Genomic DNA, 25,705 nt, shown 5'->3' with positions numbered 1-25,705 from the left:
GGCTACAGATTCACCTGGAGTAGTGGTGAAGGTGTCAAAGTCATTAACAACCGAAGTGAGGCGCTTGTCCTTCATATTTTCGGAACCTTCAATCAGATCCTGAAGAGTGTCCCAAATTTCTTTGGCTGATTTGCATAGCTTGATGTGCTCAAAGAGTGATGGAGGAACACCAAACACCATTCTGAGAAGGCAACTTGATCAGCATGCAACTTTTCAATACCATCTGCAGTTAGAGGGGCTGGACGAGCTTCATCCTCTCGCATGAGCTGAGCAGCTGCATCTCTTACAACTGTTCTTACAGGAACATTAGGGCCTTCTTTGACGGATCTCCAGATTTGTTCACCTTTCTCTTTGGCTAGTAAAAACCTTTCCATTCTAACTTTCCAATGATCATATTCTTCCATAACTAGCAATGGGGCACGTGTAGGGCCACCCACGCTATTTGCGATTTGCATTGAAATCATTTGCTGAGGATTTGAAGCAGCCATTGAAGTCAAGATATCTTCAAGCTTAAGTGGTATATAGAAGACCTTTTATCCTTAACACGGAAATGGTTGAAATACCAAGGTAAATTCAAACCAACTATAATCTGATCTTATGGATTCAAAGGACAACCACTCGAGCTCTGATACCAATTGTGAGAACAAGATCTATGCACAGGGACAAGGTTTGAAAACTCAAACCTTGAGTGAATGCTTGAGATCAATGTCTGCTTGATAATAGATGTTCAAGTCTAGACTGGAAAGACCAGTCAAGTCTTAGATGATCAGTTCAACAAATGATCAAGACATTAATTGAGAACAAGTAGATAATGATCAAGGTAAAGTTAATAAATGAAGAACAAGAAGAATGTTTTTAATGTGATAAGATTAAATGCCAAAAGTAAGAGAAAAGATCCGTAGTTAACTTGTATTGAAAGCTCATATTTATAGGAGAGAATGTTACAACGAATTAACCCAGATGTTTACATAGGACCGGACAAAAGACACAAGTCTGACATTCTGATTGTCCTAAATCAACTTTAGACTAAGTCCTATGAAACGTTACATCACATACAAGACAAAAGTAATAAATGCACTAAAGACAGAAAGACTTCATTCCGGATAAGTATTGTTCCGGAGATGAAGGTTTGATCCGGATCAGCATACATTCCGGACTACAGGATTAGCTCCAGAATGTGTTCCTCTTCAAAATACTTCACTCTTCTTTTCTCCAGCTCCGGACAGGTTCCGGATCACATTTCCTTTCGGAACCAACACACTTCGGAATATGTACTTAGGATTGCTAGAGGTTCACTTTCAGGTTCCAACAATAACCGTGGTTCTCACGTGTTATAAACTAGTTTAAAAATAAATCCAAACAAAAAGTTTGCATTTTTGAAGATAACCGAAAACAAAACGTTTATTTTTCAAGTACCAAATATTTTATAAACAAAAAAATAAATGAATTTAAATGAAACTATATAATAATAACAATACAATATATCATGCATACAAAAAAAAAAGCAACGATAAATTGTAAAAACGATGAATATAAAAAAAAAATAACGTTTCAAACATGAGTTTGAAGTTTTAAATTAAATCCGAACAACTAATAGAAATAGCAATCGCTAAAAATGAGAACTAACTTTGTTGTCATTTTTAATTTGATCGTTGAAAATCGAAAATCATTAAGAAAAAAACTCTATGCAAAATCCTTTTTTTATGATCTTAACATTTAATGATTAAAGTATAAAGTAACCCAACATTAAGATCGGATTTTCAAGAAAAAAAGTGCAGCCTAATGATAAAGGGCGGATGACAACCAGCTTTCTTTTTTTAACTGGATTAAGAATAGAGGTAGATTAAATTCGTTATGTTGGTTCGATTGTTGTATCTCTCATTTACCTATTTGTACTATGTAACTTGTTTAGCGTCTTGCTAGCTCGTTTTAATATACTTCCGCCGTTTAAAAAAAAGTTAATCATATATAATCCTAAAAAGTACACACACAAAAAAAAAAAAAAAAAGAATGCATTCGCAATTTTTTTTATAAATTCAATATTTAAAAACACATCATATAACGCTAGGATAAAAAAACATAGTTATCAACATTTATTTTTCTATTTTATATAGGGAAAATTTGTCAAATTACCAAAATATGAAATGAGTTTGAAAATAATGACCAAGAAAAATTGTTTTTCAAAATATGACCAAGGTTTCCACAGAGTCCGTCTCTGTGGAACGAGTTTATGCTCTGATGGAGTGACTTTTCAGGGGTATAATAGTAAAACTACATAAGTAAAATAGAAAAGGGGAAGGGTTTTGGAGAAGTCGTTCGGAAATCCCGACTCCAAATCGATCAGAGATGGTGAGGAGATATTGAAACCCTAGCTTTTAAACTCTTATAAACCTAGGTTTTTAGTTAAAATTTGTATATTGAATCACTGATATGCGCTTAATAGGAAAAACCTCATTAAATTAACAACAAAACATTTAACAAATCATGGGAATCTTTGGTTATGTGAAGATCAGTTCCTCATAGGCATGCTACATGAAGAACATGTCTACAGAGGGCTGCTCTGATGATCCACATGACCTCTGTGGAAATGTGTTTTTTTTTAATCCAGAAAATATGCTTTTGCACACGTGTTCGGTTCCACAGAGTGAAATAAATTTCTGCAGAGGTCGTACATATTTGACAGAGACCTGCTCTGCGGATCCGTACCGTTAGACGTCCGAATTTTGTCTTTTTTTAAGCACATGTCCACTTCCTCATAGCAATTTGTCTTTTACAAAGCATAAACTCGTTCCACAGAGACGGCTTTGTGGAAACTATTAGATAATTAGATAGTCAATTATTCAATTATGTATTCTGTATTTATCTCTCCTTTATTATAGGAGTTTAATCTATTCCATATATACAATACAACTCACACAAATTAACGTGTGTCTGATTTACTAAAACCCTACATGGTATCAGCCTAACCAATCTTCTCCCTCCTAATCGTTGATTCTCTTCTTCCCTCACCATTTTCCGATTTCTTTCTTCCTGGAACCTGTGATCATGTCGACATCCACTGATGTTACTTTCTCTATGAACACCGTCTTGCACATGATACCAATTAATCTTTCCTCCACAAATTACCTTTTGTGGAGAAATCAGATGCTGCCTCTTTTGACCTATCAAAAGCTTCTGCCTCATATTGATGGCACGTCTCTTAAACCATCAAAGACCATTAAAATTGACAGTAAATTAGCCCCCAATCTAGCATGTTCTGCCTGTACTGAACTTGATCAGCGGGCGGTCATTATCCTCAATTCCTCTTTAACCGAAGAGGCAGCAGCAAAAGTACTTGGTCTCTCTGATTCTCGCTCCATCTGGACAGCGGTGGAAGCCACCTATAGCAATTCCTCTGTTGAACGCATTCACTCTCTTCGTGATTCCCTACGCCAGATGCAAAAACGTAACACCTCAGTCTCTGATTTTTGTCGAAAATTCAAGATTATCTGTGATAAATTGGCTGTCATCGGCCAACCTGTTGATGATATGGATAAGATTCATTAGTTTCTTTGTGGCCTTGGATCTTCGTTAGAGACTTTCTCTACAGCTATACCTACCTCAAATCCATTTCCTGTCTTTCGAGATTTACTATCTCAAGCCGAAAACCATGAGCACTTTTTACAGTCAATTCACGGTTCTTCAACCCGTACTGTTGCTTTTATTTCTTAGTCTCATAACAGCAATACATGGGGTCGGTCTTCATATTACCCTCGTGGAGGAGGGTATCGTGGAAACAGTAATAATAGGGGTAGAGTACGAAGAGGCAGATGACCTCACCATTGCCAGTTATGTCGCACTAATAGGAATTATGCCTCCTCCTACCCACACCTTCACACATATGCATCCAACTCCATTCCCTCTGCTGAAAATCTTGCTCAGGCATTCCATTCGCAATGCCATATCACTCAAGAAAATCCAGATTGGTATGTTGACTCGGGGGCTACTTCACATATGACTTCATCCACCAACAATGTGTCTCAATCGGCACCTTATTCGGGTAATATGCATGTTCTTTTTGAAAATGGACAAAATCTTCCTGTCTCTCATATTGGTAATTCTATGGTCTCTAATAAGCTATTGCTACGAGGTGTCCTGGTTATTCCTCACTTAACCAAAAATCTTTTCTCTATTAGTAAACTTACTATGGATCACCTGGTTGAGGTACTTTTTTCTCAACCGTTCTTTACTATTCAGGAGAGGAAAAGCAAACAAGTGATAGCTCAAGGTAGATGTGATGATGGTCTTTACATGCTTAGAGATGGTCATACAGCTTTGGTGGTTTCTTCTCCCACTTCAAACAAGGCTTCTTTTGAAATATGGCATAGTCGATTAGGACACATTTCCTTTGATGTTATTTCTAGTTTACATAAATTGGGTATTATGCATGTTACTTCACTTGTACCAAAACCTGTTATTTGTGAACCTTGTCAGCTTTCCAAGGGTCAACACTTATCTTTTGAAATAAATCACAAACGCTCTTTGCATCCTTTAGACCTAATACATTGTGATCTATGGGGACCAGCTCCTGTATTATCTGGTGAATATCTTTATTATTTTATATTTGTCGATGACTATTCATGGTTCACATGGTTTTACCCCTTAAAGGCTAAAAACAGTTTTTATGTTGTTTTATCTATTTTATCAAGCTCGTGCAAACTCAATTCTCAAGAAAAATCAAAGTTTTTTCAAAGTGATGGAGGTACAGAATTTGTCAATAACATTGTGCGAAAAATCTTTGAAGACAATGGCACTTTTCATTAGCTCTCTTGTCTATATACTCCTCAGCAAAATGGACGAGCGGAACGTAAACATAGACATGTTGTTGAAACGGGTCTTGCAATGCTCTTTCATGTTCACGTCCATGCCTCTTATTGGGTTGATGCTTTTAGTTCAGCAGTGTTCATCATTAATCGCATGCTCACTAAAGTACTTGACAACCGGTCTCCTCTTGAGTTACTCTACCCACGCATGCCAAATTATAGAAACTTCTGCACCTTTGGGTGTCTTTTATATCCATATCTTCGCGACTATTCGGCAAACAAACTTTCTCCTCGGAGTATCCCTTGCATTTTTATTGGATATCACTCACAATATAAGGGCTATAAGTGTCTTGATGCAGCGACTCCTCGCATATATATCACGCGGCATGCACGTTTTAATGATGTAACGGTTAGGATCTAGGTATTCACATTTCTTACCCTTAATATGAAAGTTTATGGCAAATTGGTCCCTTCGTACGTTGGGCGTACTTAAGGAGTACGCTTAGCATACTAAGGATGGGTGATCGTGGAGGCTCGTCATGTATGTCGGGCGTACCAAGGGAACGCGGGGCGTACGTGACTAAAGACCAAAACCCTAATATTCGGGCTTGAGACCTATATAAACGTCCTTAAGTCTTTTGGACCAAACCCTAATCATCATCCATAGCCTCATTTCGTCCCATAACCTCATATTTCCTTGTGAGTGTGATTCTTGATCTTAGAAAGTGTGTTGGTGGCCATTTTAGAGAGCATTCAAGAAGGAAAAGGTGGTTATCAAGCCTTGGGTGTCATTGAGCTTCTAGATCCTGCATCTAGTTCATCTTGAGGAACTTCTGGAGGTATAAAGTCATGACCTTGTCATCTCTTTTGATTGTTTGAGCTAGGGTTTTGTTATGGAGTCCCTTTTTGGCTTTTGGACCTTCTCTTGTGAGTTGAGCAACTCCGGAGATTAGGATTGCTAGATCTAAGCCCCTTGAGCATGTTTGATGCATAAAGGTGCCATCTTGAAGGTTGTTTTGATTACATGCTTAAGTTAGAGGTCTTAAATGAGGTCTTAATAGGAAGAATGAAGTATTGGGGTCACTCATGACATGCAAGGGCATAATTTTCCAACTTTATGCCCTAGTACATCTTAATGGATTCAGATGTAAAGTTTGACGTTGAAATCCCAAGTATTAAGCACTTAATGGTCGATGATGCATGTCTTGCTTGTACACCGTGCGTAATAGTGTGTACGCAGCGCGTACAACTTAAGGGTCTGGTACGCTGAGCGTACTAGAGTGGTACGTAGGGCGGACGCACTCCAGTCGGGTTTGGGCTTTGTGTGGGCTTGTAAGCTTATTGGGCCTTTTTCAGTTTTAAGTCTGGTTCCATTTAGAGTTTTGGGCTGATATTCTATTTTGGGCCATAGTGATTTTGGTTGGGCCTTATTGTGCTATTGGGGTCCATTAATGGCTTTTATCTTGGATCTTAGGCCCATTAGCAAAGGGAAGACTTTTGGGCCACCATGGAAGGACTTAGGTTTAAGTGTTTGGACTCTTTGATTAGATTGTGTTATAATCCTAATTTAGGGTTAATTGTATCATTGTTCAGTGTGTGGTTTCGGACTATTAGGCGAGCGGCTTTTGTGTTCAGCAGACTGAGGTGAGTCTTCTCACCACACTCATGGGTCGAAGGTACCAAGGTCGGCCCATTAACTGACATGAGATGATTAGTAATGAAATATGTAATGGTTTGTTATTTGATATATATGTGAACTTATGTGAAGACCATGGGAGGATCCCATGGCACTTGGCAAGACCATGGGAGGAGCCCATGGCTCGGGGATACAAGACCATGGGGGTAGCCCATGGCATTGAAAATGAAGACCATGGAGGGAGTCCATGGCAAACTTATATGTATATGTTCATGGCATTATGTAATTATATTTTTTGTGTGTTTTGGGAAACTCACTAAGTGTGTGCTTACAGTTTTGTTGGTATTTATGTAATGGGATTTTTGGAAACAATTGTGGTTGGTATTTGTGATTATAAAAGCTAAAATGTTTTGTAAAAATTTGGGTTGTTACAAATGAACAATCATTTCCTTTTGAAGGGACCAGCAATGCTTCAGGTTTGTCCACTTTGGATTTATCCTCTTTTTTGGATGATGGGTCTGTTAGCCCAACCTTACCAATACTGAGTGACCCCACGGTGCCATCTGGGCATAATAAGCCCGCTATGGGCCCTTCCGTGCCTTGTTCACTTTGTTCGACTCCCTCAGAATCGGCTGCCCAACAACAACAGCCACTGCAGCCTCCACCCGATGCACCTGACGATCCTTCTGATCATGATGATCAGTCTGCTCATGTTGATTCTTCTGATAATAATGATCATTCTGATCACGATTATCCTGACGCCAACATTCCTCCACCACCTCCAATCTTTTCCACACATCCAATGCATACTCGGTCCAAGTCTGGTATTTTCAAAACACGACACATAGCTGATTTTGCGTCACTCACCAACCATGTCTTGCATGTTGCTTTACTTTCTACATCTCCACCTAAGGGGTACAAATCTGCTGCTAAACATCCCAAATGGATGGTTGCCATGCACGAAGAAATTGAGGTGCAGTGCCTCGACCCTCTCACTCCAACGTTGTCGGTTCTCGGTGGGTCTATCGTACCAAGTATAACTCTGAAGGCTCAATTGAACGTTTCAAAGCCCGTCATATTGCTCAAGGTTTCACCCAAATTCCTGGACTAGATTACTCTCATACTTTTGAGTAAATTACACGAATGGTCCCTATGGTTTGGGGTAATTTGTGCGTTTGTTCCCTAACTTATTTTTTAACTCGGAAGGTCCCTACTGTTTGTTTTTGTTACGCGCTTACTCCCTACTATTTGTTTTTGTTATGCGCTTGGTCCATGTCTTACCTAAAAAGACTATTGATTAAATAGGGAAAAATTGTGGGGTAGGTAAGGTAAGGTGAGGGGGTGGGGTTTGAGGTGTGTTGATTTAAATGAATTAAAAAATCAAAGGCAAAATAGTCTTTTTAGGTAAGATAGGTACCAAACGCGTAACAAAAACAAACAATAGGGGCCTTCCGAGTTAAAAAAAATAAGTTAGGGACCAAAAGCGCAAATTACCCTAAACCATAGGGACCATTCATGTAATTTACTCCATACTTTTAGTCCGGTTGTTAAAGCCTCCACAGTTCGTATTGTTCTATCTCTTGTTGTTTTAAATAAATGGCGTTTACATCAGCTTGATGTTAAAAACGTATTTCTACATGGTCACCTTACTGAGATAGTTTTTATGGAGCAACTGTCTGGGTTTACTGATCCTCGGCTTCCTAATCATGTTTGCAAACTAACTAAGGCTCTTTATAGCTTAAAACAGGCCCCCCGTGCCTAGTTTCAATGCCTTAGCACCTTCTTGCTTGCCAATGGTTTTGTCTGTAGCTGTGCTGACACATCCTTATTTGTTTTTTCTCGACATTCATTCATCATGTACCTTTTTGTCTATGTCGATGATCTCATCCTTACTGGTAATCAGGAATCTGTTATTACAACATTCACTGCACGACTACACAAAGAGTTTGTTATTAAAGATCTTGGTGCTCTCAGTTACTTCCTTGGTTTAGAGGTCACTTATACTGATGATGGTCTCTTCTTAAGCCAGTCGAAATACGCCAAAGATATTCTTACTCGTTCTGATTTGATTGACTCTAAACCAGTATCAACACCCTTGGCCACTCATGAGACTTTCACAGCTGATGGAACACCATTTTCTGATCCTACTCTTTATCGATCCCTAGTCGGAGCTCTTCAATACTTAACGATTACTAGACCGTATCTCTCATATGTTGTGAATCAAGCTAGCCAATATCTTCATGCGCCTACTGATGCTCATTTTCAGTCTATGAAATGTATAATACAGTATGTAAAAGGAACTGTCTCTTTTGGCCTTATTTTCCGACGAACTCAAATCAACAATATTCTTGGGTATTCAGATGCTGATTGGGCGCGTTGTCTTGAGACCTGCCGGTCTACTTATGGCTACTCAATTTTTCTTGGTGGCAACTTAGTCTCATGGAGCGCCAAGAAACAACCAACCGTCTCACGTTCTAGTTGTGAGTCGGAATATCGGGCCATGGCAAACATAACAGCTGAAATTGTTTGGACAACTCATCTTTTGCGAGAACTTCATGCACTACCTCCTCATCACCCCACCTTCTTTGTGACAACAAAAGTGCCTTATTCATGACTCAAAACCCAGTTGCTCACAAACGTGCTAAACATATTGATCTCGATTACCACTTTGTTCGCGAACTAGTTGCTTCGGGTAAACTTTACACAAAATTTGTACCAGTCAAGCTTCAGGCGGCAGACATCTTCACTAAAAGTCTTCCGCGTGCTCAATTTAAGCACTTTCGTGCGATGATACGCCTTGGTCCACCACCCATTCGCTTGAGGGGGATATTAGATAATTAGATAGTCAATTATTCAATTATGTATTATGTATTTATCTCTCCTTTATTATAGGAGTTTAATCTATTCCATATATACAATACAACTCACACAAATTAACGTGTGGTTGATTTACTAAAACCCTACAGAAACGTTGGTCATTTTTTTTATTTGAAAACTAATTTTTCTTGGTCATTATTTTCAAACCCGTTTCCTATTTTGGTCATTTGAGAATTTTTTCCTTTTAAATAACTGAATCCTTAATTGCTTTTGAATTATGTTATGTAGAATGAAATTCGAATACTTAACTGTCATTATTTGATTATATTAGGAATCCTAGTATAGATTAGTTTCCATAGCTAATAGTTGTTTATCTTTTCTTAGTTTTATTCTTATTCAAAATCTTCATGTAGCCTCTTTTGATTTAATGAAATCTCAAGCTTTTGCCATTATCGATTTCTTTAATGTATCTTCAATATTGAAGTATGGAGTATATTTATATACATATGAAAGGCATAAGGCCCTTATGAATAGTAAACTATGTGAGGGAGGGCTTCTTTTTTGACATAAATGGTCCTTGAACTTTATTAAAGTTGTTAGTTTTGGCCCAATTTTTAATTTTTATTCAGTTTTGATCCATTTTTAAAGTCAAAAACCATTTTTGAATCACTTCTGATTTTCTTTAGTTAAAAAAAATGTTTTGGGCAAAGCCTGAATCACCTACTAGTTAATTTTAAATACTCTATTTAAAATTAAAATAAAAAAATACTCTATTTAAAATAATTTTTAACTACAAAAAATACCTTATTTGAGATGACCGATCATAAATAAAAAAATCAAAAAAATAAAAATAACTAAAAAAAACTCCAATAGGACCCACACAACGCAATAGGTAGGATAATATCCAGAAATCCCTTTCTATATTTATTGCAACTAAATTTCAATTATGATCCGTTTTCTCTTTCCATCAAATATAAAATATCAATTATAAAATGAAGTATAAACTCTTAATGCATTAAGTACAAGTCTTACAGCTGTAATGCTTTCTTGTAACATATTTTAATGTTGTCGGATAGTAATTTAAAAGGGTAATATATTTTTCGGTTTTGTATACATTTGTTTATTGAGTTTTTTCCGTCCACATTTACCCATTCAACTTGTTAAACTGTACACATTCAGTCCTTATGACCGACTACTCCAAGTTAGCAGGTAAAAATGACTTAATAGGGTAATATATTTCTCGCTTTGTACACATTTAGTCCTTAATATTTTTGTACACATTTAATCGTTAATATATTTTTTTTTGTTGCAAAATAAGTAATTTTTGATGTTGTACTCATTCAATACTTATGAATGATTTCTTTAAGTTTTTCTCATGACATTTTACGTGGGAAAATCATTAATAAGGTGTTTGAGGCTTTTGATGCTTATGCTCATCGCGATATGGAATATTTGGTTGTTTAGGTTATATGTTATGAACGTCATAACTTCTTCATAGGATCTTAGATTTTAACGATCTTTATATTCATACATTTGTATTTTAGCCTAGTACAACTTTTGTTTATATTACCCCAGTTAAAAAGTAATATATATTTACTTACGATCTTTATATCGATACGTTTTTTTATGAATGCATGTATGGATGTTTTATTTTAATAAAACCATAAGTAAAAATATATTACATTGTAACGGGAGTAATCTTAACGAAAGTTGTAGTAGACTCAAAAAACGAACACTTGGATATAAAGATCGTTAAAATCTAATATCGTATGAAGAAGTTACTACATTTAGAACATAAGACCTAAGTCAAACCACAAGATCTACGCAACCAAACAGTCGAGATCACAATGAACATAAGCATCAACAACCCTAAATACCTCATCAATGATTGTTCCACGTAAAATGTCGTGAGAAAAACGTAAAGAAATCATTCATAAGTACTGAATGAATACAAAAACAAAAATGACTAATTTTGAAACAAAAAAAATATTAAGGACTAAATGTATACAAAATGAGAAATATATTACCTATTAAGTCATTTTTTCCGGCTAACCTGGAATAACCCGTCATAAAGACTGAATGTGTACAGTTTAACAAGTTGAATGGGTAAATATGGACAAAAATAAAACTCAATGACCAAATATGTACAAATCAAAAAATATATTACCATTTTAAGTCATTATCCCCTATACTTAACACACCCAGATAAATTTTTTGCATTTCACATATTTATATACCCATAAGCATACCCTTACATTTTATTTAAATTTAGGGCATTTTGATTTGTTTTTTATTGAATCCGGTAAGAAGTTAGGTCTGACTCGGTGAGATTTAGACTATTTGATATCACAATTTGAAGTCTTTAATTCGATTTTAGCTCCTCGGTGAGATTTAGACTATTTGATATCACAATTTGAAGTCTTTAATTCGATTTTAGCTCCTCTGATATGTCTCTTAGTCCGTCCGATTTAGAGTTACGTCCGACTCAAATGAAAACTATCAGACACCCTTTAATCAAAATATTTAACATAAAACATAAATAGCAACTAAATCTTTACGTCATGGAGCACAAAAATAGGGAAAAGTTATTAAATCATTTTTCCATACCAATAATTCTTCATGTATTTGTATTTTATGCAATAGCAATGGTACATTAGACTCATTCAACTCAATAAAGACCTATTATTGGCTGAAATCTACAAAATGACAAATCATATCAATGTACAACTTCAATGCACTCTTCACAACTTAAAAATAGTCACCGCACCCCAAAATGCACGTCTCAAAGTACAAAAAGCATATGAGGACCACATAAAATACATGATTTACAACATCATTTCAAAAATAGCTAATCATTTTTCATTTAAAAAGATATGCAACAATAGAAAGCATGTGCACTTGTATAAAAAATATGCAAAAAAACACGTAAAATGTATGTTCTAAAACATCATTACAAATAAAGATAAATTTTACACAAAAGAAATACATTATAGTAATAATTGCACTTAATCCAAATACTAAAAGCACGTAAAATACATGATTTACAACATCATTTCAAAAATGGCTAATCATTTTTCATTTAAAAATATATACAACAATAAAAAGCATGTGCACTTGCATAAAAAGTATGCAAAAAACACGTAAAATGTATGTTCTAAAACATCATTACAAATAAAGATAGATTTTACACAAAAGAAATACATTATAGTAATAATTGCACTTAATCCAAATACAAAAAGCACGAAAAAAATGCTCAAAATGCAATCTTAAAATTAAATCTTGTGAGATTCAAACACGGAATAACTCTTTTAATTCTAAGAAGAGCTTAAAATACATGTTTTCGATCAATATTTTCCCAAATAAAATAATAAAATTGTGGACCGAAATACAAAAATTACTATTGTTAATCACGACAAACACGCTATGAAAATACAAAGAAAAATAAAACAAGCAAGGGTTAACATAGTTTATTTTACAGCATCAGAGTTTACCAGATACACGAAATTTGTATCTACTAAGTGTTTATTGGTCTTGAATCTTTGATCCAAAATTTTGATCAATATCTCAGGTCTCGAATCTATGGTCCCAATCTCTGGTCCAATATCTTTGTATCGATAATAAGTTCAATGAACAAATACATTTTTCAGAACATGATTTATGAACCAAGTAATAAGTTTTTTATAGAAATGTTAATTTAACAATAAATTACAATAAACCAAAATGATAATGACATAACTAAAGAGATGATTTAGACCCATGGTCATAGGCTGACCATAACTTTTCAAAAGGGTCCCACAAAGAATGCTACATGCAAAATTTGCATGAGTCCTGTTCCATTTTTTCCTTGTTTCTAATTTTCCTACTTCCCCCCACCTTCTTCAATTCCTCTATAAATTGCACCCACCCCCACCTTCATTCCACACACACTAACATCACCTTTCCCTACACACACATAACTTAAACACTCAGAAGAAAAAAATGGCGACATTCCCAGTTGTGAACATGGAGAAACTGAATGGAGAAGAAAGGTCTGCAACAATGAACTTGATCAATGATGCTTGTGAAAACTGGGGTTTCTTTGAGGTATGCAATCATCACTTGTACTCTATTCTATCATTTGTTGTAACTTGTAACTTATTGTTGTTTTGTTGTATAATTTATACTGAAGATTGTGAATCATGGGATATCGACCGAGCTTTTGGACACTGTGGAGAAGATGACAAAAGGGCATTACAAGAAATGTATGGAAGAAAGGTTTAAAGAAATGGTGGCTAGTAAAGGCTTAGAAGCAGTTCAAAGTGAAATTGAAGATTTGGATTGGGAGAGTACTTTTTATCTCCGTCATCTTCCTGAATCCAACATCTCTGAGATCCCTGATCTTGAAGATGAATACAGGTATATAGTATATACATAATGATTATTAATTTATTAATTTATTATGATGATTTTTTTATTTATAGATTGTTGATCATTGAGATAAATGTAAAAATCGATGCAGTTTGTTCGCCACGTAAGAATGGAATAACGAATTTATTCTGGAATGCGATTCCGTTCGCTCGGGTTGATAGATTATAATCATATATAACTTTTATTTTATTTATATGATCTTCAATAACTACTAGTGTTTTTAAAATTAAATAAATTAAAAACTAAAACCAAATGACTTTTTTGGTGTTATAACTAAATATTTTTTCTACTATGATTCTATTTCAAAATATCATTGTACCGGTATTTACTTTTTGTAAACAATTGTTTTAGATGACAATTCTTTTTATTATTTAAAGTTATTTATAGTATTTATATTCAACCGACATCAATATGTGTTCATATACCATTTATTTAACGATATCTAATTTGATTAAAGTTTATTTTTATGAAATAATAATTTGGTTTATTTATCAATTTAGTTTTATCTAGCGTTTTATTGTACATTATTTTGTTATTTCAAGCCAACTAGATATGATAACAAAGCTAATGATCCATTCCATTAATTACTTTGTTCATTCCACTCTTTTAAATTCTATTCCATTGTAACAAAGAGACCCTTATGGTTTATGTGTGATTACAGGAAGGTGATGAAGGAGTTTGCTAAAGAAATTGAGAAACTAGCTGAAAATATCTTAGACATATTATGTGAGAATTTGGGATTGGAGAAGGGTTATCTCAAGAAAGCTTTCTATGGTTCCAAGGGCCCCACCTTTGGGACCAAGGTGAGCAATTATCCTCCTTGCCCCAAGCCCGATCTTATCAAGGGTCTGCGGGCCCACACCGATGCTGGCGGTGTTATATTGCTCTTTCAGGACGATAAGGTCAGTGGGCTCCAGTTACTTAAAGATGGAGAATGGATTGATGTGCCACCTATGCATCATTCGATTGTCATCAACTTGGGTGATCAGCTTGAGGTATATATAACAACAATATAAACCAAACCCCATTTAAACATATGCAAGAAATAGCAACATACTTTCATTGATTTGTTTTTTTATATATATAACAATCTACTTCTATTTGTTTCTATCACAACATTGTACTTTGAAAAATCGATCTAAATGTAGCAATGTCATCCAAATAGAAAGGTATAAGTGGATAGAACTTTCAAAATATAATGTCTTAAATCAGAAATAAATTAAAAGTACAATGCTATAATTTGGTAGATTTTTCAAAGTACAAGGGCCTTAATAAAAAAAACAAAAGTACAATAATATAACAAAAAGAAATTAAAGTAGGATGTTATGCTACAATGCTATAGTTGGGTAGATTTTTCAAAGTATGTAAGAAAGAAATGAAAATATGATTCTATAATACACAAATAAATAAAAGTACATTGCTAACTTCTTGCATTTAGCCCAAGTATAGAGTATTGCAATAAAATGTTGTACTTCATGCTTAAAGAATCATACCCGTTTCTTGAAACAATAAAGGGTGTACTAAAAACATTATCTTTCTTTTTCAGGTGATTACAAATGGAAGGTACAAGAGTGTGATGCATAGAGTGATTGCTCAAACAGATGGGACCCGCATGTCGATTGCATCATTTTACAATCCGGGCAGTGATGCTGTGATCTACCCTGCCCCAGAACTAGTAAACAAAGCAGAAGAGAAAAACAATATCTACCCGAAATTTGTGTTTGAGGATTACATGAAGCTCTATGCACAAGTGAAGTTTCAGGCAAAAGAGCCCCGATTTGAAGCTTTTAAGACAGCTATGGAAGACACCATCAGAGTCGACCCAATTGCAACTGTTTAAGATCAAAAACCTACAGTAATGGTGTTTGTGTGTCTGCGGATTTAATAAAATAAAAGGTTTATACATAAAAAAAAAGGAAATTAAATTAATGTGTTGGGAGTATATTCATAGGTGTTGTGTTTCTAGTGTCTTGCAGGCGTCTATCTATGAATGTTTGTATAAGAACACCAAATCTTGGAAATGCCCTAATAACATAATGACATAATTTCTGTGTTTTTCCAATATCAATGTTTGCTTAATAGTAACTCAATAATCCAGCTCCTGTATTTGAACAATGACAAACATTGTGAAAAGAAATTCAAAAAAAAATCGAAAAAAAAACATCTTTTGCAATTATATTGGGAAAATGTTGGTCTTTAAAAATGATAATGTCATTTCGCAAGAAAATAAAAAAAGTAATTTTGCAGTTTCCTAATTGACCCATTGCAAATGGGTGGTCATTTCGTGTTATGGGTCAAATAGTTGATCAAATTATGAAATGTTACATATGTCCATTTTTATGATTATCCATTAACTTTGATAGAAAACCAATGCAAATCAAAAGCAGGCTTTTCATATTAGTTATGCAAAATATCCCACAACACTTCAACAAAACTAGCATCGGCTTAGAACTATTTGGCATTTGAACAAAGTCCGTATGAATGGACATTGGTGAGGTCTTCAGTTCCAAATATAATTATATGAAGATAGAGATGCACATTGGCAGTACCGGTCTCGGGTCGGTTTCGTAACGGTCTGGTTTTTTGGGGACTAGAACAGTCCGGTCTTTTTTCGGTCCGGACGGTCTCGGACTGTTCTTTTTAGACCGGTCTCAGTCTTTTCGGTCCAGTATCACAGTCTTTTCTTGCACATTTTTCAGTTCTGTTTCGGGGGTTTTGGTTCACTTTTGGTACTTTCGGTTTCGAGTTTCTCTGTTAACATTAAGATTTATTAAAAATGATACACTAAAATTTAATAAGAGAAATAACGGAAAAAGTTGGTTAATGCGTGATTAAAAAAATGTGTAATTAACACAAAAATGATATGTATATAAACTTTGGTTTCTGTTTTATTAGATCGTTATTAGATCGGTTCGGTCTTTTTTTAGACAAATATCGGAATAGTCTGTTCTTTTTTTGGATCGGTCCCGAAAGATCTAGGGCAAGTCTTTTTTCGATCCGGTTTTTTTAGGACTGGTCTATTTTCACACCGTTAGTCTCAGTCTTTTCGGGACTAATCTTTTTGTTCATGTCTAAGTAGACATTAAGATTTAAGGCCCACGGAAATGAGCTCAATACCTCTAAACCCAATAAAATTGAGAAAAAAAAAACAAAATGAATGGGTAAGTAGCCGTTAATTTGGGAGAGAGAGATTAAGACTGAGATTAATGAATCCAACAACTCCATGACAAGAAAGGAAAGTTAGGTGAAAACACCCAAATGAACGGATATGTATCGTCAATTCCAAAGATGAGAACACTAAAGTCTCTATGCATGAACCTAATACACCCACACTAGGTATGAGGAATTGAGGACCCAACTTAATGGGCCTCAGTATGTCAATTCTACAGCTAAGTATGAAAATGTGGAAACATCCCAAGTTAATGGGAGGAGGACCACTATAACCATGTAATCACGCGCGACATATCCTTGATCTTCAAAACTTAAAATGGACGTAAATGTAAACTGATAACAAAATAAAAGGGAATAGAGCTAGGGTTTATCATCTAAGGAAAAGGTAAATTTCAATTAAAGTGAAAGACAATTTATTTGGTCTAACCTAGCTAAATTGCTAAATAAAAGCCCAATATATTTAATTATGCCAACGTAAATAGTTGCAGTCTTTCTTCATATGACAAGCTTTTGAGTCAGTTTAGGCATGATATGTTTTAGAATATATTATAACTATACCCCTGTTAATTTGTATATATTTTAACTTACATCATTCATGAGGAAATCATCGTCTAATATTGGGCTCCCCATACCAACATGTTCCATACGGACTACTGGATCGAGCCTAAACATTAATGGGCCACTTTCAGGTCAACACTATACGAGAATGGATGGCGACCAAGGCTCAGCCCACCTCCTAGTATCATATCACACTCGGCCCAACAGTGACTAGAATTGTTTATTGCAATTGTATTTTAAGTTTTTATAATAGACAATTTTGTAAAAATATGTCTCATTCCAACAACACGATGGCAATGATGACGATGAGGATGAGGACGCGAATGACGAAAACGGGGTCGATGGCGACGCGGACCACACCGACGACAAGTAATATTTTCTATGTTTTTGTTAGTAATTTAGGTTTAAAATGTTTATGTTTTTTAAGTAATTTAGAATTTAAATTTTTTTTTTTTTAATTAATGTAAAATGTTTTTAATTAATATTTATGTTTTTATTTTTGTTTAATAATTATTTTTTAATTTATTCTAATGTAAAAAAAATGATGTGGATTGGTAACCATTTACAAGAGCTAGTGGTTTAGTCGTGGGTTTGCAGTGGAGCTGACATGGCGCTGAGGTGACATCACTTTTTGGGTGGGTTGGATGTGATCATACCCCTTAGGCTTATAGTAGTGTTTTTCATATATTATTATCTTTTGATATATATTTTTTTTACTTTCAGCTTTATTGTTTGTATCTATTTAAAATTACCCGACTCATGATAAAAAAATAAAAATAAAAATAAAATAAAATAAACAAAAAAATATAAGCACAACTCCTTGATTATGAGACATTTTGAAAAGTAAACTAGACCCGTTTCCAAAACTAAAAGAAAAAACGCAATTTCTTTAATTAGATGAACATCAAATATTTAAGATTGTTGGATCTTTTTGTTATCATGATTGCTTTATTCGTCACATTTGAATATTGATTCTTTAACACTTTAGATATGTCAACCTCTAAAGTCCCAGCAAGCTTAAATTGTTCAACATATGTTTCTAACTTGTTCTCTTATTAATCAAAACCGAGCTTACCCTTAATTTGTGACCTCTCAAAAGCATATATTATCACCGCAAAAGATATGTATTTGAGGTCTCATAACCACTGCCAGCTCAGCTGCCTCGTTAGCAGACACATCACAAACCATTTTCAAGTCATTCACGACTTTCACTAGCAAGTGATATGGCACTATCGTGTCACTAATACTACCAAGTTGCCTTTCAAATTCTAAAATCTTGTTTGCAGTGCCAATTAAGTAGAAGCCTTTTTTAATAGTAATTTATTAGAATATCAGATCATGTATATTAGAATATTAAATTAATTATATCAATTATTTATAAATATACTTAATAACTTCCATATTATTATATACTTGATAATGATGTGTTCATTATATTACAAATTACTTATATGTATATATATTTGAATTACTATTTACTATTATAAATAATTAAAATATTAGTTCAATATTATGAACTAGTTTTTGTATGCTAATAGGGACTACTTTTGAAAGAGTATTAACATTTCAATTGCAAAATCTAACATGACTTATTTGAAAGATTAAACCACTATCCATAACAGTAGAGTTTATTTATTGATATTTTTCATAAAACTTAAACACAACTCATCAACTCAAATACCTCAAAACAATCTCCATGATAGGAGATTTTTTCATCAACTATATGACCCACTAATTTTATTTATATCATTTTATGGTTGTGTGTATAAGTTGTCTATTTAAAGTTGGTTGAAAATCTATGGGACCTATCCGAATCATTGAAGAAGTTCATGTCAAAAACTTATAAACTACGTGAAAAAATTAAATAAGCTCTCATGTTATTTGTTGGATTATATATCTAAGCTCATAACTAAAATTGGTATATATTTGAATTGATAGTAACACAGTCCTTTTGGGTTGCTCTCAAACCCAGCAATTTGACAGGATGATTTTAGAGAGAGAGAGAGAGAGAGAGAGAGAGATTAATTTATTATGTGAATAATAAATTAAATAAATGGTTTATTAATGTGTTATGAAAATAATATATTAATTAGAAATCATATTATTTAATTAATAATTAATCAGAAATTAATTGGATTAATTAAAAGTACATGGACTGTTTTGTTATTTGTTAATAATTGAGAAAAGAAGGCTCTAGAACCTCTTGAAAGAGGTGGACAAAAATCTCTATGGAATCCCTAGGAGATTTCGTCCAAGGCCCCTTAGACAAGGGGTTATGGGCTGTTTGGTCACCAAACAAAGGATCTAGGAGATTTCCCTTTAACCCTAGTTTTGACACCAAGTTTCTTCAACTATATAAAGAGTCCTCTAGCCTTATTTTCATCCCATGCTTCCCTCGACAAGCCTTGGACGAAAATTCCTTCTCCCATCTCTTCTCTCTTAAATTATCTTCTTGTTAGTTTGGGTGTGATTCCATTAGAGGCACGACACTTGTGGTGTTTGCTTCCAAGAGATCAATAAAGAAGAATTCTAGTTGTTTGCTATAACAACTAAAAGGTATATAATCCTAAAACTCTTTCATGTTAATTTCGAAAATTGTCTAGGGTTTGTAGGTTTCTTTTTTATGTTCTTAGTTATAAGTTCAATAGAGAAAACATAAATCCTATTTAGGTTGCATGCAAACTTAAAGCTTTTATTTTGTGTGTTTACCTAAAACTCGTTACTATTTGTTTTTAACTTTCAAGGGTTTATTCAAGCCTAAACTCTTGAAAAAGCTCATATTGTCGATGCTCTAATTACATTGCAATGGTGTGGAATGGTCTTTTATTATGTATTTCCCAAATCTTTAAGCTATCTTATAATTTTTTTTTTCATATTTTAGTTGCATATTTCATCTTCTCTTCAACACTATCGAAAAGATGAATCATTTGTGGTTGATCCCACTTCGAGAAATCTTCTTTCCTAGAGCATCTCTAATGAGGGTTGTGTAAGGGTTGTATGGGATGAGGTAGAGTGGTATGGATGTTATATGAATTGGAGGGTGGTGACGTGGATTGATATTGTTTTGGAGTTGTATGATTATTGAATGGTTTTATGGATTTTTTTTGATGATAAATTTATAAAGATTGAGATAAATATATAAGTGAGATGGAGTGGTACGAGAGTTGTATGTATTGTATCGACGGGAGACGTTTAAAATGTAAGTTGTATAATATGAGAGGGTTGCCTATATTGGAGATGCCCTTAACAAGAACAAATGAAAAATGAAGTTTCTTATTGTTCAAGTGCAGCTACATCATTTGACTTGAAATCTCTTATTTTCTTCTTCTTTAAGATTATAATTAAATGGTTAGCTCTCTTCAACAAAATCGGAGGTTATTTTTTTCATTTTTATTTTTTATCAAAAGGGTGTTTTTGAAAAAATAGTATTAGATAGGTATAAATTTAAAAAATAAACAGGTGTAATTTCAAAATTTTAATATTTGTCTAAAATTTTCAGCCTTTTAATTTACTTTTTTTTTTTTTTACTTTTTGTTATATATTTTTGATGAGATGGTTTTATGTACACAACCAACTTTTTAATATGATCATTGAAATCTAAATTTCAAATTCCATCGATCTGCGACTTGTAATGAAATCAAATAAGATGTGATTTAAAAACATCAAAACCCAATCTTGAGACAAAACAATTAAAGCCGAGAGGTAAAAAGCGATCACATAATTATACGCAATGAAATGTAGACACAAACTATAAAAATGAAAAAGTATTTCCGGAAGAACACCGAACCAAAACCGAACCATAATAATCGAACTATTTTTAAAACTGATGGTTTTGTTTCTATTTTTTGTTAACTGATAAGTAATGGTTCGGATATGGTTTTACATGGAAATCGGCCCACTTCTTTACCTTTTGTGTTTTTAGACAACAACAAAAAAAAATTATCCTTTTTCTTTTCCCTTCTTGTCCAGATGCAACAATCAATACGAAGCAATTAAAAAAAAACTTTTTTTTTTGTTTCTTTATCTCTCTTCAGGTAGTGTAACTCAAAAAAATCTCTTTTGTTTTTGTGTTCTTGTCCAAGTGTACAAACCAAAATATTGTTTTTTTCTTAATTTCCTCTTCTGCCCGTTTGATATGTGAAAAAAATAAATAAATAAATTACTGTTGACATGAAAGAGAACAAAAAAACAAAAACAACTCTTTCTTTCTTATACTTCCATTTAGATTATGAACATACAAAAACCATTTTTTAAAATTATATGCATATATTATATACACATAATTTTTCGTATTTATGTATACAAAACCATATCTCATCCAAAAAAAATTATTGTAAAAAGCTTTAAAAAAATCAAAAAAATGTATATTAAAAAAAACAATAACATAATTAAATATTTTAAAACTATACCCATCTACTAAATATCCTTTTTCTTTAAATACTTTTTTTTGGTAAAAACTCACAAAATTGACAAGTACATATGAATGCCACCACCATTGGGATGGTTTTCGTTTGATTTTAAGTTCAAGTTTGACACCTGTGTAATTATCATTTGTCTTCCTACCTCAATGTTTCGAAAATTGATTCTTACTTGACCCTAACATGGGAAAATCTTTAATCTAGTATGAGATAAACTATGAGAACTGTCTAATCTGCAATGTGATCAAGAGAAATCTATTAACGAAATCGAAATCTCTTCATCTGAAGAAATGAGAATCGCAGGTACTTACCTATGGACAAAGTTTGTGTCTTTCTGATAAGATTTCATGCCAATAATCGATGTGGGCCTTATCAATCTACATTCCAATTATTCAAATAGCTGTTATATTATCGAGTCGGGTATGAATATTAGAAATTCTAATACTCAGCTCGTGAATTAAGTTATATTTACACTTTTGACCTTTATTTTATTCATATTTACAAAATCGAGCTGGGTTTAGTCGAGCTCACGATCTTAATTGTATTTCTTATTGCAATTTAATGTAATTTTTATTTTTTTTAATAACTAATAGAGTCGAGATCGAAAGTGTCGAGTACTTTATCGAGCTTGAGTGTGAGCTTAAAAGTAAGGCTCGAGTCAAGGTCAAGCTCAAGTCTAGTTTCGAGCTTGAGTTCCAATTTTGGTAGCAATAGCATTTTTAAATCTACAGTAAATTACAGATTAGTCCTTTTGGTTGGCACATTGTCATAATTTTGGTTCAATTTGGAAAACTTTAACATGGTCCATTTCTATTGTTTTAAAATCCATCACATTTGATCATGTTTGTTGTTATCGTTTAGAAACACACATATACAATGGTAGAAAGTAAACTAAGAAACTACACAGAAACATGCTTTACATAACATAGAAACAACACAACAAGCCAATCTTTCTAGATTGAATCATCATAATCATAAACTCCATTTTCATACTATACTTTTAGATAACTATATATTAAAAAACACACACACAAGATGGATAAAAAACATGATCAAGATTTGATGAAGCTAGAAATGTCAAACGTCTCAAGAAACTTTTGATCGGAAACTCTTGACTTGTCACCAGCGAAGTGTTTGTACTCTTCATGAATAGCACTCATGCACCAATTTTGCAACTTTCTAAAGCACCCCACAAGACAACCAGTTCGATGCTGAATCCCACAAATTAACCAAAAATACTAATCACTACCTTGAAAACTCTAGAGCTAAATGCAAGATAAAGAAATGTACTTTCATTTCTTTATTTGTTTATTATAGCATCTTACTTTTATTTCTGTCAACAAGACTATTATAACGGTGCAAAAACTGTTTTATATTTGGATGACATTATTGTAACATGAAGCTTTAATAAACATATAAAGAAAAGTATATTTTTATTTGTGCATTTTTAACTTAAATTTAGACATCAACCACTAGATTATTGTTCGAAGATGAATTAAAAAAACCTTTCCACGTTTGCAATGGATGAGCACCGGACGGTTTTTTGGATCTGGATAAGATATATAGAGTGAGTGTCATGAAAATTCTCAAAGTAAATATGTTGACATTATGACTAATATAACATAAACGATTATAAACAAAAAGTACATAAATTCCCTTACCCATAAGAGCCTTTAAAGCATCACGGATTTTTCCCTCTTGGATCTCCATTATAGGATTATGGTCCTATACATATATAAAGATATGAGTATAATTACAAAAAAGAATAAAAAAAAAGGCAACACATTACACATTGGCAAATCTACGAGTTTTTTACAATGTATCATGCAATTAATGTACATATGTTAGAAGTTGAGACATTGAAAAAATGTTATATGTTTATTAACACAAACATAGGTTGAATTCATTGAACACTACCAATTAAGTAACAATTAAATCATTTCTATTTAACTAGGAGTTGTTTAATAATCTTTGAATCAGTCAACATTCAACATGTTTGATACGACATCCGAACGATTTAGAGTTTGGAATCATTCCAAACTCTAAATGGTCCAGTTTTATCAAACAACCCCTTAGTTGTTGATCATAATGGTTGTTTTTATGATGTAAAATTGTATATTGTTTTTATAACTTTATTCTTTTTTTATATTGGTGGTTTTGGCAAACATTATCATATTTATGATCAAACGGTGCTAGTCGGTTACTATACGTTAGCAAAACGTGTTGTTTTGTGCCGATTTTCTTTGCCCGAAAAAGAAGATCACCGACTAATTCGCAGTGTTACGTCATTTTGTATATTGTAATTTGTAAAATGAATATATTGTTGTGAAGTAATGAAGTTATGTGGACAACGGGGGATGTAATTCTTGTTGATGCTATGATTTTTTTTTTTTGATAAACTCTAACAGGTTGCCTAACTTTCCCATAAATTAAGTGAAGTTGACAATTTATAGAACATCATTGTTGAAATGGAAACAAAATCAGAAGCCAGATGTTCAAATTAATTAAACAAACAAATGTAGTTCGATAACAATTTCGAATAATGCACTTGAGATACTTAAATTTGATTCATGATTTAATTCTTCAAGTAGAACCTTTGGTTGCAAAAATTGATAAATTAAATGAATCATGATTAATGCAAATTGAGGTAATTATATTTGCACATACCTTAGATTTCTGGATTCCCAATTGATGAAGCTGAATCGCATTTGCATTGAGAAACTCTAAATTCTCCTCAGGATAAGGTTCAGGGCATAGATATCTTCATAACACACAAAATCACCATGATTTCGCATCCCCACAAACAATTTATCAAAAAGCAAAACAATTAGCTAAAAAAAATTGTGAATTAGCTGAACATACATGATCGAGCGGAGTCCGAGAGTTTTCAAGAAGGATAAATTAGTTGTATCTGGAAATCCTGACCGGAAGATTCCGTCGTCAACCACAGCAAAATTGAAAGGCGGAATGTGCAGGCCATCGGAGCTATTTTCCAGCTTCCAGTCGATAGTCATCCTGTTTTCACCAGACGATTCTCCATCAACTCCGATGACATGGAACACCACGGGTGGCGAGCTTTCAACTTTCATGGCGTTTCGCGCCAAAAGAGAGAGACAGTTGTAGTTTGTGTGTGTGTGTATGTCTTTGGTGTGGCATGTCAAGAAGAGAAAAACACCTCTATATATAGTTGTGAACATGTAGATTGTAATCTATTATTATTATTATTATTATTATTATTATTATTATTATTGAGATATGTAACCTCTTTATATTATTTTGAATCGTTTAAAAAGATTTTTTTATGGTAGAAATACAAATTAGCATATGTTTGTACTTTATATAACAACAATTAGGATTAGGGATTTTGTTTCAATAATAGCACCCTTAATGAAAGTTTTTTTAGATATATTTTATTTATTTTAAGAGTTGATCTGTATATAACAATTTTTTTATATTTTTTTTATATGTAATAGTTTATATTTTAAAATATTATACTATTATATAATCTTATAAAGTGTATGAAAAATAAATTATATATGAATCACTTCCATTAATTTATCATAATATTTCTATAGAGACGGTAATTTTTTAGTCAACTTTCTCAATTTTATTATTTGTAGTATTTTATATTTTGTGTTTTATATCATTGATTTTTTTATTTAATAATATTTTTACTTATTATTTATTAAAATTTAAACTTCAAAATATATATAACTTTTCAACAAATTAATTTAATTCATTTTAGTCGTTAATATCAAATATTAAATTCTTTACAAATAAGTTATTTTTGTCGCTCTTTTATTTTATAATTATATATAATAGTTTTATAGTATATTTTATATTTAAAAAAAATACCCAATATAGTTTTTTTTTTGGTTTGTGTGACATCTTATGTC

At 33.1% G+C, this 25,705-nt stretch overlaps 2 protein-coding genes across 2 annotated transcripts; one reads left to right on the top strand and one right to left on the bottom strand.

The window, feature by feature from the left end:
* Nucleotides 1-13,156: 13,156 nt before the first annotated feature.
* On the top strand, nt 13,157-15,724 carry LOC145124728 (1-aminocyclopropane-1-carboxylate oxidase 3-like). Its single transcript, XM_079060179.1, has 4 exons — nt 13,157-13,338; nt 13,424-13,650; nt 14,324-14,657; nt 15,209-15,724. Exons 1-4 carry the CDS (start codon nt 13,234-13,236, stop codon nt 15,500-15,502), a joined length of 960 nt encoding a protein of 319 aa, XP_078916305.1. The 5' UTR covers nt 13,157-13,233; the 3' UTR covers nt 15,503-15,724.
* A 7,116-nt stretch (nt 15,725-22,840) lies between these two features.
* LOC145125576 (inositol diphosphatase DSP1-like) lies at nt 22,841-24,944 on the bottom strand. The gene is made up of 5 exons (XM_079061019.1): nt 24,672-24,944; nt 24,477-24,570; nt 23,471-23,534; nt 23,315-23,358; nt 22,841-23,020 (listed from the first exon to the last, which is right to left on the bottom strand). The coding sequence occupies exons 1-5, from the start codon at nt 24,896-24,898 to the stop codon at nt 22,862-22,864; spliced, it is 588 nt and encodes a 195-aa protein (XP_078917145.1). The 5' UTR covers nt 24,899-24,944; the 3' UTR covers nt 22,841-22,861.
* Nucleotides 24,945-25,705: the final 761 nt, after the last annotated feature.

Source organism: Lactuca virosa, chromosome 7 (assembly GCF_052849685.1).
Source record: "Lactuca virosa cultivar CGN04683 chromosome 7, Lactuca_virosa_CGN04683_v6, whole genome shotgun sequence".
Taxonomy (NCBI): Eukaryota; Viridiplantae; Streptophyta; class Magnoliopsida; order Asterales; family Asteraceae; genus Lactuca; species Lactuca virosa.
Note: the sequence above shows the minus strand (reverse complement) of the source record. Positions and strands in the feature narration are given on the sequence as shown.

Excerpts from the sequence above, each read along its gene's own strand:
- LOC145124728 (XM_079060179.1), top strand. The coding sequence starts at position 13,234 with ATGGCGACATTCCCAGTTGTGAACATGGAGAAACTGAATGGAGAAGAA. Across the intron at positions 13,339-13,423 it reads AAAACTGGGGTTTCTTTGAG|ATTGTGAATCATGGGATATC; the intron begins GTATGCAATCAT and ends TTTATACTGAAG. Across the intron at positions 13,651-14,323 it reads GATCTTGAAGATGAATACAG|GAAGGTGATGAAGGAGTTTG; the intron begins GTATATAGTATA and ends GTGTGATTACAG.
- LOC145125576 (XM_079061019.1), bottom strand. The coding sequence starts at position 24,898 with ATGAAAGTTGAAAGCTCGCCACCCGTGGTGTTCCATGTCATCGGAGTT. Across the intron at positions 24,571-24,671 it reads CTCGGACTCCGCTCGATCAT|ATATCTATGCCCTGAACCTT; the intron begins GTATGTTCAGCT and ends TGTGTTATGAAG. Across the intron at positions 23,359-23,470 it reads TGCTTTAAAGGCTCTTATGG|ATCCAAAAAACCGTCCGGTG; the intron begins GTAAGGGAATTT and ends TATCTTATCCAG.